Source organism: Felis catus, chromosome A2 (genome assembly GCF_018350175.1).
Source record: "Felis catus isolate Fca126 chromosome A2, F.catus_Fca126_mat1.0, whole genome shotgun sequence".
NCBI lineage: Eukaryota > Metazoa > Chordata > Mammalia > Carnivora > Felidae > Felis > Felis catus.
The window spans coordinates 148,589,903-148,602,008 of NC_058369.1; the positions used below are offsets into that span (position 1 = coordinate 148,589,903).

At 42.9% G+C, this 12,106-nt stretch overlaps 1 protein-coding gene across 4 annotated transcripts in view; it reads right to left on the reverse strand.

Annotated features, from left to right (window-relative positions):
- Positions 1 to 439: 439 nt before the first annotated feature.
- Positions 440 to 12,106, reverse strand: part of CHCHD3 (coiled-coil-helix-coiled-coil-helix domain containing 3) — a 281,233-nt gene continuing 269,566 nt past the window's right edge. For all 4 annotated transcript variants that reach the window (XM_023250578.2, XM_023250579.2, XM_019825818.3 and 1 more), the window contains one exon: positions 440 to 1,176. In XM_023250578.2, coding sequence (XP_023106346.1) covers positions 1,140 to 1,176 — 37 coding nt within the window. In that variant the 3' untranslated portion in view covers positions 440 to 1,139. The remainder of the gene's footprint in view (positions 1,177 to 12,106) is intronic.

A 12,106-nucleotide genomic window follows, 5' to 3' on the forward strand; every position in this document is an offset into this window, starting at 1 on the left:
CCAAAATCCACGACGGAAGCACCAATCCTCTGGTAGAAAAAGGAGTTATAATCAAGAAGTTTCAATGAAACTGGAAAGAGGAAAAACTGCAAGGTTGTTTTTTGGGGTTTTTTGTTTGTTTGTTTGTTTTAACATTTTCATAGTATTGCAGGGTCAGACATTAGTAACCGAGCTTATCTAGTTCTTGCCCCAGGCGGGGTGACTTAAGTCATCCCATAGACAGGAAGGTTCATGCAATTTGTAAAGATCTTACTGAATCCTACCTAGCTGAGAGGCAAGTTAGAGGAATCTCTTGACTGAGGCTCTGCAAAGTGCTTTGGAGCTTTTTAGAGGAAAGGTACAGCACAAATGCAAATTAATAACAATATAAATCAACTCAATTCCCTTATGCATAAGCATCTAACCCAACGAAAGGAATACGCGAGGCCCCAGGCTACAATGCCAGTCTTCGTCGGAAAATATATTTATTATTGATAGTGAGTGAAGTAAAGATGTCAGTATTCATGATCGAGAAGAGGTTGTATAAGCCAAGGTTGCCTTTATGAGGATAAAAAATGCCTTATTTCACTTGTAATCATAAACATCATTCCAGTAAAAGAGGTACATTTTTCTCTCCTTTTTGTCTTACTTACATGATCACTATAATAAGTTAAAATGAAGTAGCTCTTATATAGTAAGGGGAGAAAGGAACAAGAGAAAAACAACGTGCCACAGCCTAGACAATTCTACCCAGCACCGCTGGGCGGAGAGGGAGGTTTGGTGCCCCTCCCACCTCCCCACTCTAATTACCTTTGTCCCCCCTTCTGCCCCCCACCATCCCAGACCCCAGCTTTGTTTGGTGAACGTTCACCAAACCACGGAGCCTGGTAAGAATAGAAAGTTAAAAAGGTGGAGGGGGTGCCTTTCTCTTTTAATGGTCATAAATGGGTTGACTAACACTGCAGTGTCCTTGCTGGCAGATACCTGATCTAGGCCTCGGCTTTTCACACTGCAGCTACTCAAACTGGGATGTGCTTCAGCTGAATCTGTTCTCTGGTGCTTCTCTTTAATCGTCTTCTCTTTAAATGGGTTACTTTCTCACTAGGAAAAAAAAAAAAATGTTCCGCCTCTGGAATTAACGTTGAGGAGTTTTGCTTGTTCTAAAAGTTGAGTTTATCCTCCCTTCTCAAGCATGCTCTGCAAGAGAAAGAGAAAACATGGGTTTTAGCAGGAGGGACCGAAAAATGGCAGTAACTATTTAGTACTATTTGTATTACTTTACAAAGATATACTCAAAAACAGAAAAAACAAGGTGTATGCTCCATGGTCTCAAAATATTATTACCTTTAAAGAACACCACTGCTTAATCATGTATAATCTCCAAATGACCCCACCCGCACCACCATACCAAGCTGAACCTTAAGAGTGAGCATGGTCTGGACTGCGGGGTCGGGGGTTGGGAGTGCCAGACATGTGTGTTCTCTCACTACTAGGGACATCTGGAAATGTGTGGGAGTATTTCTGGTGGCCACAGGGACTGGGGTGGAGTGGAGGTTAAACCCCAAAGGTTCTGAGAGGGTAAGAATCTCTCCCAGAAATCTCTGCTCACTCCAGGCAGAATGCAGATGTTCCTGAGTCCATAAGGCTGGATGGAGCTACAAAGATAAGTATCTATTCCCAAATTGCAAAAATGGCCCCTATATTCTATTTATTTATTTTTGTGAATGGGGGTACGGGGTGGTAAATGGGAAGAATTCTCAAGTATCAGATTAAAACTCTCTAACTAGCCAGGACAGAAGATATATACTCTCTCCATTCTTAGGAAGCTTTAAAAGACAAAAGTGATGCTTTCCCATATAGTTTTGAAATTACTTAGGAAGAAGAGGCTAGGTTGCCTCTAGCTCATCTGTTCACACTTTCTTCCCCAGATCCCTCATGCTTCCAGCCATTTACTCACTTAGCTCTTAACTGAGTTCCCACTAGGTAATCACTAGACTGAGTGAGGTGTTACAGGGAAACCAATAGACACGCCCATGGAAAATTAAGGTGTAATATAATGTAATAATTGGCTATTTTAAAAAACTTACTTGCTAAATACATGCTAAAAGTTGATTTTATTGAATAAGTAATACATACACACAGTATAAAATTCAAGATTCAAGTATTTATTCAAGATAAAAGAATACAGAGAAAAAATAATTTTTGCCTCCCGCCTGTTTCCCAGTTTCTTGGGTATCCTTCCAGAGAAGGTAACAGTTTAAAAGAGGAGTGAGTGGTTCTGCCTCATTCAGAAGAAGAGAACTCTCTAGAGCTGGAGTGGTCAGAGGAGGCTTCTATGAGACCTTTCAGACCATCTTTCAGAGTCTTTCAGAAGCTAGACAGAAGGTCCAGGAGTAGGTTGAGGAGGGGTGAGGGCAGGAAGCAGCGGCAACAATTCGGAGGTAGGAGAAAGCCCAGTATGTGTGGGGGGCAGAGGAGACAGATGAGCAGAGCTAGAGGAAAAGCCTGGCAAAGATACTTCCTATTGGCCTCTGGGAAAAAACCTGAGAATCCAACATGTCTTTAAATAGGAAAATGCCATTTAGGAAGGTTCCCCTGATGTCCATGGCCTAATGGATCCAAGAGATAAGAGTCTGGAGTGAAGAAGACCAGGGTGGAGGCAGATTAGGAATCAAGCAAGGGTGGGGATGAGAAATGGAGAGAACTCATAAAAAGACAGGGGAAGGAAAAGAGAGGTGGTGATACCAAAGGTATGGTGATCCTCAGTGACAGAGACAATGGTGGTGCCACCAACAGAAAGAGAAAACAGTAGGAGGAGCCAGTTTGGGAATGAGGAAGGTGACTTAAATTTGGGGTTTGTAAAAAATCCCAGATGGAAATGTCTAGAAGGAAGTTGCAAACTTGAAAAGAGATGTCAACAGTCTTTAGAGATAAAGATTTAAGGCCAAAGATGAAGAATGATGACTGAAATAGAGGAGCAGAACAAAAAGAGTGGAAGGACAAATAAGAGAGCATGTTGGCTCACAAAAGCACAGGATGGATAGATTATCCTAAGGATTATCCTAACTCATCCTGGATTACACATTTCTAAGGCGATGGCCACAGAGCACAAAAGAACAGATATGAAAGCAGGCAAACGAGTTTAGAGAGAACACATAGAAATGGTCATAAAGATGATACATTCAAGGAGGAAGTAAATTAGAAAAGCCAGATGCATCTAGAGAAAACAGGAAAGACAACACAGATAAAGCAGAGGATTGCTCAGCAGAGCTGTCTGGAAAACAAGCACTGAACCATGAGTTCTCTCTTAAACCCAGCATTCACATAAGCTCTGCTTCCTTTGGAAAAATTAAAAGTTGAGCACCTACGATGTAAGAGTCAGACCAGACAATGTCCCAGTATCACAGCATCTCATTTATCCTCACCCACTTGAGGCTTGATCTGTATGAGACAACAACCACATGTCCAACTACTTGGACAGGAAACCATGGATTCCAGATATATAGATGACCTCACCACAACATCACACGTTAATATAAAGTAGAAGTCAGTATGAAGCAGATTTATACCGAGCCCATCGAAAGGCATTTAATTGCCGAAGAAAATGATCACTTTATGAGTGATGCCATTTTGCACTTTGGAGTTATACACTCACTACTTTCTTCAACATACCAATGGGAACTTTAAGCAATTATCTTCCTGGTCAAGATTACATGGCTGTGCCTCATACTACAGTTTAGGTCTTATGGTTACGATCACTATATGACAACGTGTTACTCTCTTCAAATGTTGCAAAATAATCCGCACTGACCACAATGTAATTAAAGCAATAGCTAAAGAGTTCTTCCAGAGTCTAGGGAATCTTACTATTCTTCCTGCAACGCCATCCAAACACATAAGGGTAATTTTTTAGCCAGATTATGTAAGAATTTCAGACTCTCTTAAAATTTTTTAAAAATATGTATTTTTTGGGGCGCCTGGGTAGCGCAGTCGGTTAAGCGTCCGACTTCAGCCAGGTCACGTCTCGCAGTCCGAGCCCCGCGTCAGGCTCTGGGCTGATGGCTTGGAGCCTGGAGCCTGTTTCCGATTCTGTGTCTCCCTCTCTCTCTGCCCCTCCCCCGTTCATGCTCTGTCTCTCTCTGTCCCCAAAATAAATAAAAACGTTGAAAAAAAAAATTTTTTTTAAATATGTATTTTTTAATCTTTACTTATATTTGAGAGAGAGACACACACAGTGTGAGCAGGGGAGGAGCAGAGAGAGAGGGAGACACAGAATCCGAAGCAGGTTCCAGGCTCCGAGCTATCAGCACAGACCCTGACGCAGGGCTTGAATTCATGAACTGTGAGATCATGAACTGAGCTGAAGCTGGATGCTCAACTAACTGAACCACCCAGGCGCCCCTGGACTCTCTTAAATTTAAGAGAGACAAGAGAGGCCATGGCTGGTTTGAGGATCAGTGGGGCCAGTCTGACAAAAATACGAACAGGAACATTTTGGAGCAAGTACAAAACAGAGAAATCACCACATTCACAGAATGGCCTGCTACATGTATTAAAATTCTAATTTTCAAAGATAGCACAGCAGTTCAGCTAATTCACGGGTGGCTCCTTGAAGACACAAGAACAAGGGAAGGTCTAGGGCTGGTCTACACACAGGCTGTAAACTGTAGTGGCACTCAGATGCCACCAAACGGTGGCAGAGGTCGGTACAAAACCTGCTCACTTTGGTCAGAGACAGCAATAAATACAATGTCAAGTTGAAATTTTTTAAAAACTAGACTGGCAAAACACTCTGTTATTACTGTATTGTAACTATGCAATAAAACCTGCTCAAAACCCAGGCCTGAGGACCTCTGGCTGGAGGGATCCCAAGGCCTGGAAAGGTCTGTGTCATTTAGTGTCACCTTATAGGTTCTCCCACAATCTCTGTATCGGTTCTGTAAGTAGCTGCTGTTGGGCTGAATTTCAACGCTGCATAAATTTAACACTGCATAAATTAACATAGGAAATTCCCCGAAGAATCAGGGAGAAGATCTGCAAGTTATAAAAAAAATTGCTTCCTTCATTTAAGGAACTGCTAACACTTCATCTTAATGTGGAGAAAGAAATTCCTCGCATTTGCTCATCATTCACGTATATGGGCCTGCAGAAACCCCTTTTAAAAACAGCTGGGTAAACTACCAAAAGGAGGGGACGGCTCAGGCATCAAGACTGCTCTCTCCCCAAGTCTTTTCCTGATCCCAGCCACCGAGGAAGGAACAGCTGGCAGCTCGCACCATCAGACAAGAGCAGTGCCCTTGGAGACCAAAGATTGCTTGTCATTTCCATTTATTAATATGATCTTAACTGTTTTCCTCAAATATTTTTGTTACACAGTCATCTCATCAACTGTTTTCTGAATCATAGCTTTCTTGAAGGGGCTGACTATCACAGCCGTGTGTCAGCTACTGGATGTCTCAATATATTTAAGAAGAATTATGGCAACCCTGGATTGCTGAACAATACCCATGAAGAGAATAAAAATGTGTGTGTGTGTGTGTGTGTGTGTGTGTGTGTGTGTGTGTGTTTTAAAGATACCATTCAGAGTGCTTGTCTCTTGAGCTCACCCAACATCTCGCCAAGATTTCAACAGCCCCCCTGAAGCTGGATATGGAAGCGGGAAGGCTTACAGGGGAGAACTAAAATGGGAATGTGTCTGGGTATGCCTGAGTTTTTACCAAGGAGGGACATGAAAAGTGGGAGTAAAAGAAAGAGAGTGGTGAAGACACAGCGAGGAGACTCTGAGATAGAAGCAAAAGTAATCAATAAATTCAATTTATGAGGAGCACAGAGAGCCTTGCCCGTGCACCGAGCACACACTCCTGACCACCTGAAAATCTGATTAGCTAACTTACTGTGTTCTCACTCTCTGTCTGTCCCTGACCAGCAAGGGCTGTTCTTTATCCTGCTTCACGCATGGATCTGGTTTCATTCCTTCCGTGACAAATGTTCTGTGTAATATGCAAATTAAGTTACAGGTAATTAACTGTTTACACAACTTGCTGTAATAATAGACAAAACACTAACATACTGCGGTTCTAGCTCTTGAAGGATAAGCACTAGAAAAGAAATGCCTATTAGGAAGAAGGAGTCTATTACCATGGTAATATTTCTTCTATTAAACCCAGATTAAAAAAAAAAGAAAACATCGTAAAGTGTCTATTAGTCTCAGAAAGTGGTTTTGAAACCACTTTCCTAGGATAGAAGGGTTCCTATGATAGAAGAGACTGGGTTAACACACTTAAAGTTTGGAATTTAGTTTGCTTTGATGTGACTCCAAATCCGAAGGGCCGCCCCACCGAAGGACGGGAAATCTATTGTGGAACACCCACGTGTCATCCTGAATATGAGCAACCCAGCTCGGCAATTAATACATGTCATTAGGTGATGATGATAAAGAAGCCTTCAAACACAATAAAAACATGCTCCCATAGGTCTTCCCAGGGAATGAACCTTCTTGATTTATCTTTGTGCTCCCTGAAGGTGGGTGTGTGTGGACATCAGAAGAACCACATCAGGCGAGGGGCCCCTGCTGTGGGTCAGGAGAGAGCAGGGTGACTGAGCAGCAGGGCCGAAAGAGGATCTAGCTACAACCCCGAGCTGGTCAGGGGACCGTGTTGCCTTGGTTCAGTGCCTCTTTCCTCCCTCCTGCCAGCTCCTCACCCAGGGCTACCTACAGTTTCAAAGGAGAAAACAGGAGGGGAGAAAATAACTTCATTTTAAGAGGCTCCTGCCCTCTGTCCAAGACCTCTTCCAATTTGTTCCTGAGGCTGAACCAGGAACCAGTTCCCAGGGTTGGTCTGATTAGAGCTCTACCACATGGCTCGGACCCGACAGGCAGTGATGGGAAGTGGCAGCCCCTCAACTCTCAAGAGGGAAAACAAAGACTTATTCTTATTAGCAGGACCTCTGAAGGCCAAAGGCCTCGAATGCAGTTTAGGCCAATGTGCTCTAGAGCTATGTTTGTCAAACTGTGGTGCACAGAGTTACTTGGGGAATTTGTTCAAACTTCAGATGTCCAGGTCCAACCTCAGACCTTCTGAACCATCATCTCCAGGGATGGGGCCAGGCAAGTGCATTCAAATATACTCCCCAGCTGATTTTGATGTTCCCCCATGTCTGAGACCTGGTATTATAGAAAACAGCACCCTGGGTTAGGCATCAGGAATGGGCTGTGCTGGTCTGAACTCTGCCCCATGTGCAGATGATCACCGAAACTCTGAGTGCATATTTTTTCCAAGTGAAAAGATGGGATTAGGTCACATGATCACTAAGCTCTATCCAGCTCTATTAAGTCATTCGGATGTTATTTACAGTCTGTCTGAAAACAATGAGAGAATACAGCTTACTCTAGCGCTGGGTTTTTTTGAACTATGATTTCAAAAGCAACAGTGACTACTGGGTTTCAGGCCTTCTTCACACTCCAATAACGGAAGTATTTGAGCCCTGGTCTAACATAAACCCACTACGGGGGGAGATAAAACACGATGTCCTTAAGAAGGCTGACACTTCCAGGGCACCTGGTGGCTCAGTCAGTTAAGCATCTGATTCTTGATTTCAGCTCAGGTCTTGATCTCATAGTTTGTGAGTTCAAGTCCTTCACTGGACTCCAGGCTGTCATTGTGAAGCCTGCTTGGGATTCTCTGTCTCTCTGCTTCTCCCCTGCTTGCGCTCTCTCTCAAAATAAATAAACTTACAAATTATGTAAAAAAAAAAAAAAGGGGCGCCTGGGTGGCTCAGTCGGTTAAGTGGCCGACTTCGGCTCAGGTCGTGATCTCGTGGTCTGTGAGTTTGAGCTCTGTGCCGGGCTCTGTACTGACAGCTTGGAGTCTGGAGCCTGCTTCTGTTTCTGTGTCTCCCTCTCTCTCTGCCCCTCCCCCGTTCGCACTGTCTCTCTCTGCCTTTCAAAATGAATAAATGTTAAAAAAAATTATGTAAAAAAAAAAAAAAAGGAAGAAAGAAAGAAAGAAAATTATTAAAAGAAGGCTGATGCTTCCTGCCATGAAAAATTCCATCATATGCACCGATCTTTAAGTTTTTAATTTTGGAGGCTAACCATGGATAGGAGGCGTCATTTGTATTTTAGAAATGAAGAACTGGGTGCATTAGCATTGGGCTTAAGTAACTTCATATTAAGACCCAGCCTCATTTATCAGGGTCTTGACCTCACGCTCCCCCCCTACAGCTGGGTGGCTCTCTGACGTTCCCAATGATGCCAGAAGGAAGCACTGGCTTAAGGTGGGGATCGCCTCACTTACAAGATGTCCTCATTTTGATCCTTCCTTCAACTAAGTTGCTTACTTGGCTATTGACCCACTGCCCACTTATTGATTTACACTTCTGCTATGGTTTACCCTCTGACTGGCCTCCATCATCTGACTCCAGGCTCCACACTGACCTCTGTCCCTTGGCATCTCCTGGGTCCAGCCCTTGCTTTTAGTCCCCGTCTTTCCTCGGCTCTTCTGACCTGGCTTCCTGGCTCTGTCTCCACACTCCCTTTACCACCCATGATCCATGGTGGACAAGGTTAAAGCCATTGCACATGGGAGCCTAGGCCAGCTAGAGGGAGAGAGCCTGCATTTTCTAATGCAGTTTATTATCTGGAAGGCTACATTCTGCCAGGCAGTGCTGAGATAGCTGTTTTTCAGTACACTGCCTTAGAGAAACTGTTTTTACCCCCTCCTAGTTCATTCTGCCACCCTGGCTTCCCTGGGGCTGTCAGGAGTATGAGCTTCAAGGAAAGGGTATATGGCTGTGGGAGGCCAGGCAACAGGCAGGCCAATGAGAAGGGCAGCTGCTCTTCTAGAGTGAAAGTTTAAGGCTGACAAAAAAATCTAAGAGGCAGAGGCACAAGTGCTGGAGGTCCCCAAAGCAGCGGTGCTGCCCAAACAGAACAGGTCTCTTGACTGAAATGTGCTCATAAACGTGTGCTCCTGGGCACGTGGCCTCTTGTTCTCATGCAGGGAAGTAGAATTAGTGCCACAGTATCACAGCTAGAAGGTCCTCATGGGTCACCTGGTTCAAACCCACAATTTACCAAAGAAGAAACTGAAACCCAGGTCACCATGACTAGATCAGCTACTTAGCTACTAGATTAGCTAGACTTTCCCATAAACCCTGCCTTCCAGTGAATACAGAATGTTCACCCTGAGGCTAGCCAGCTTCTGTACCATTCTGTCAGCAGCAGGGGTGGGAAAACACTTTCTGAATTGCCCCTTAAGAATGCTATCCCCCAAGCAGCCAGATGTTGCAAGAAAACAGCAAGGTGGTGGGGGATCCCAAGGAACACAGCAATGCAGATCTGAGAGGGGCCCTCTCTATACCCTTCCTCGCCTTTTGATAAAGAGAACTTGGGTCCATTTTGGTCCACTAGTGGCAAGTATCACTGGCTCCCCATCTCTCTCCCATCTTCTGTAGTCTCCTGTAAGGTAGGTGAACCAAGATTGAATAGGAATCAGGTTTTAATGGTAAGATCAGGTCATACAATCTTGGAGAGTTTCTAGAAAGCTCTGAAGCTAAGCAGGTATGAGAAATAAAAGATACAATAGTCTATCAATCAATGTCCTCCTACATTTTTAAAAGATATACCTCATATAGCTGGCCCGTAGCTTTTAAGTCTTAGAAATAATAATTATAGCAATTTATTATCTCTCTACCCTTATGAAGAACATGTAACTTAATATACTGGAAATAAGAATCTAAATGTCTCATATGAACCCATGAGGAATTGTTTAAGAATAGCTGAAGAAAGACTGATGTGAATAAGTGGCTGGAGAAAGGAAAAGTAAGGCCAAGGAATATCCGGAAATTTTCCAATCAGTAAAATCTATTAGTCTATAGAACAATGTCTCGAGGGAACCAGTGAAAGCCCAATCTTATGAGTCATTTAAAAATGGAGTGGATTTGGCTATTGGAATTATTCCAAGGGGAAAAGTCTTGCACTGTGCCGGAAATGGACAGCACAACCTAATGGGTTGCTGTCATGTTGACCATTTTCCACATTAGCACGCCTAGCCTGTTCTTTGGATTTAACAAGGGAACATAAGAAGGGGAGGTAACGAGTCAGGATCTGCTACAATTGACACTTAGGACCCTATACTGCTGAAGCCCCTTCTACCAATGGGCAGAGTCGGGGTCACAAGGTTAGACTAATTTCACATTGAGAGAAAGGGAAAGGTAGTATTAGAGGAAAAGTGCTCATGAAATACTGATTATTAATGCCCTGTGGCCATTTGAGCATGCTCTAAAGCTAGGGCGGTGCTGAGCTATACCTTTGCTCATGGCCTTTATAATCCCACCTTATTTGTTATCTTAAGTCTCTATTACTACTTAATTTGTTATTCCTGTTTTTTCTCTTCCCTTCGTGATTATCGTTCACATTTTCTCTCACTGCCTTATTTCTGTATTAGTGGATAACGGAGGTCCTTTCTCACACCCAACTCAAAAACCAAACGCCATTTTAAAACTTTTTGTTTTTATGGCAAGGCATATCTTGGTCTAGTTGTTACATTTACGGTCACAACTTCCCTGGGTTTTGGTTCTTTCAACTGTAAAACAGTGAAAATAAAAGCATCTCTATTTACATCTCCGGTTGTCATAAAAAGAAGTAAGAGAATAGATGTGAAATCACCTTGAAACCTAAAGTCCTACAGAAATACAAGGTACCACTGCTTCTTGTTTCTTGCCCATTACAGTGTTGCCCATTTTAGGATAAAAATGTCATGTGAACAGCTATCTTTTTATTAGATTTTTATTTTTCATTATTATTACCTGCTATACACTCCCTAATATTTGAATATAAGAGCTGTGAAAACAACACGTACCTCAAAACACACCTGCTGAAAAGGATATTAAATTATATTGCAGATTGGGGGAGGGGGGGGTCTCTAGGAATCACTAGTAATAATTTGGTGCTTTGAGATGATCTGTTCAGTGGTTTCAACGTGCAATAATACAACTGAGGAAAGGAAAAAATAAGATTTACTGGATACTTCATACAAACCTAATCCTCACAACACTGGGGATAACATCACCCCAGTTCGCAGATGAGAAGAATCAATGCCCAAGGTCACAGGGTTAGTAAAAGACAAAGCTTGTATACACACCCAGATCTGCCCAGTGTGAACTCCCTACTGTACTGTGTGGCATATGTGACGTTTTCACAAAGTGTTTTATTCTATAAATATATGCCATTGACAGCATGGGACCAGGTGCAGACGGGCATGATGGAGTGGCAACTGCATACACCCTTTCAGTCGCCACTTCAGTAATGTTACAAATCACACTGCGCACACAGGCATGCTTGCTGGATGCCGGGGTAGAGACATACACTTTGTCACAGCCATTCTTTGCACTGACCGCCACCCCCACCTCGATATGGCACTAATATCAAGTTAGAAAAATCCATGAGTCAAGCTTGCAGGTCCCAGGTGCTTCAGTTAGTATTGGTAGTGAAGGCTGGGGCTTGTTAAGAGCATATCAGGAAGCTGTTTTTGACAAATGAAATGTACTAACATAACATTAGTGACGTTGCTTCTACCAAAGACCTTTAAAGAAAAGAATCGCTGGCAATGCTACTAGGAGCCACACAGGTGGTGCTTCAAGCAAGAAACAGCAAAAGCCTCAAGCCACTAGGCTTTTAAAGAAAACGGAGGCTTTTAATAAGTCTTGATTGTATTTTCTTCCACTAGTGTTGATGTTATTTTCTAGCTACCCAGATAATACTAACCCTCCCATAAATATCAGATATTTATAGTGTTAGAAATATACAGTAAGTGGCATTATTATAACTACAGCAAATTAGACTGGAGAAAGGCATGCTGTGTAACTCAAACACTAGATTTAGTTGGGTCAGAAGGTCAACTCTAGGGAGTTTGTCAGCACAAAGAATCACGGTTTCCAACAATTTCTATCTGTCAGAACAACCTATATCCAACTATGATACCAGTTAAATGATGGGCAATTATGTGACCGGCCAGAAATGATCATTTGCTTCAGTGTTTATCATTAGCTCTGTAAAGCACATGAATTAGAGAAAACACATGTCCTGTGGACATCGTATTATTCTGGAATGAGGGCTCAAGAGAAG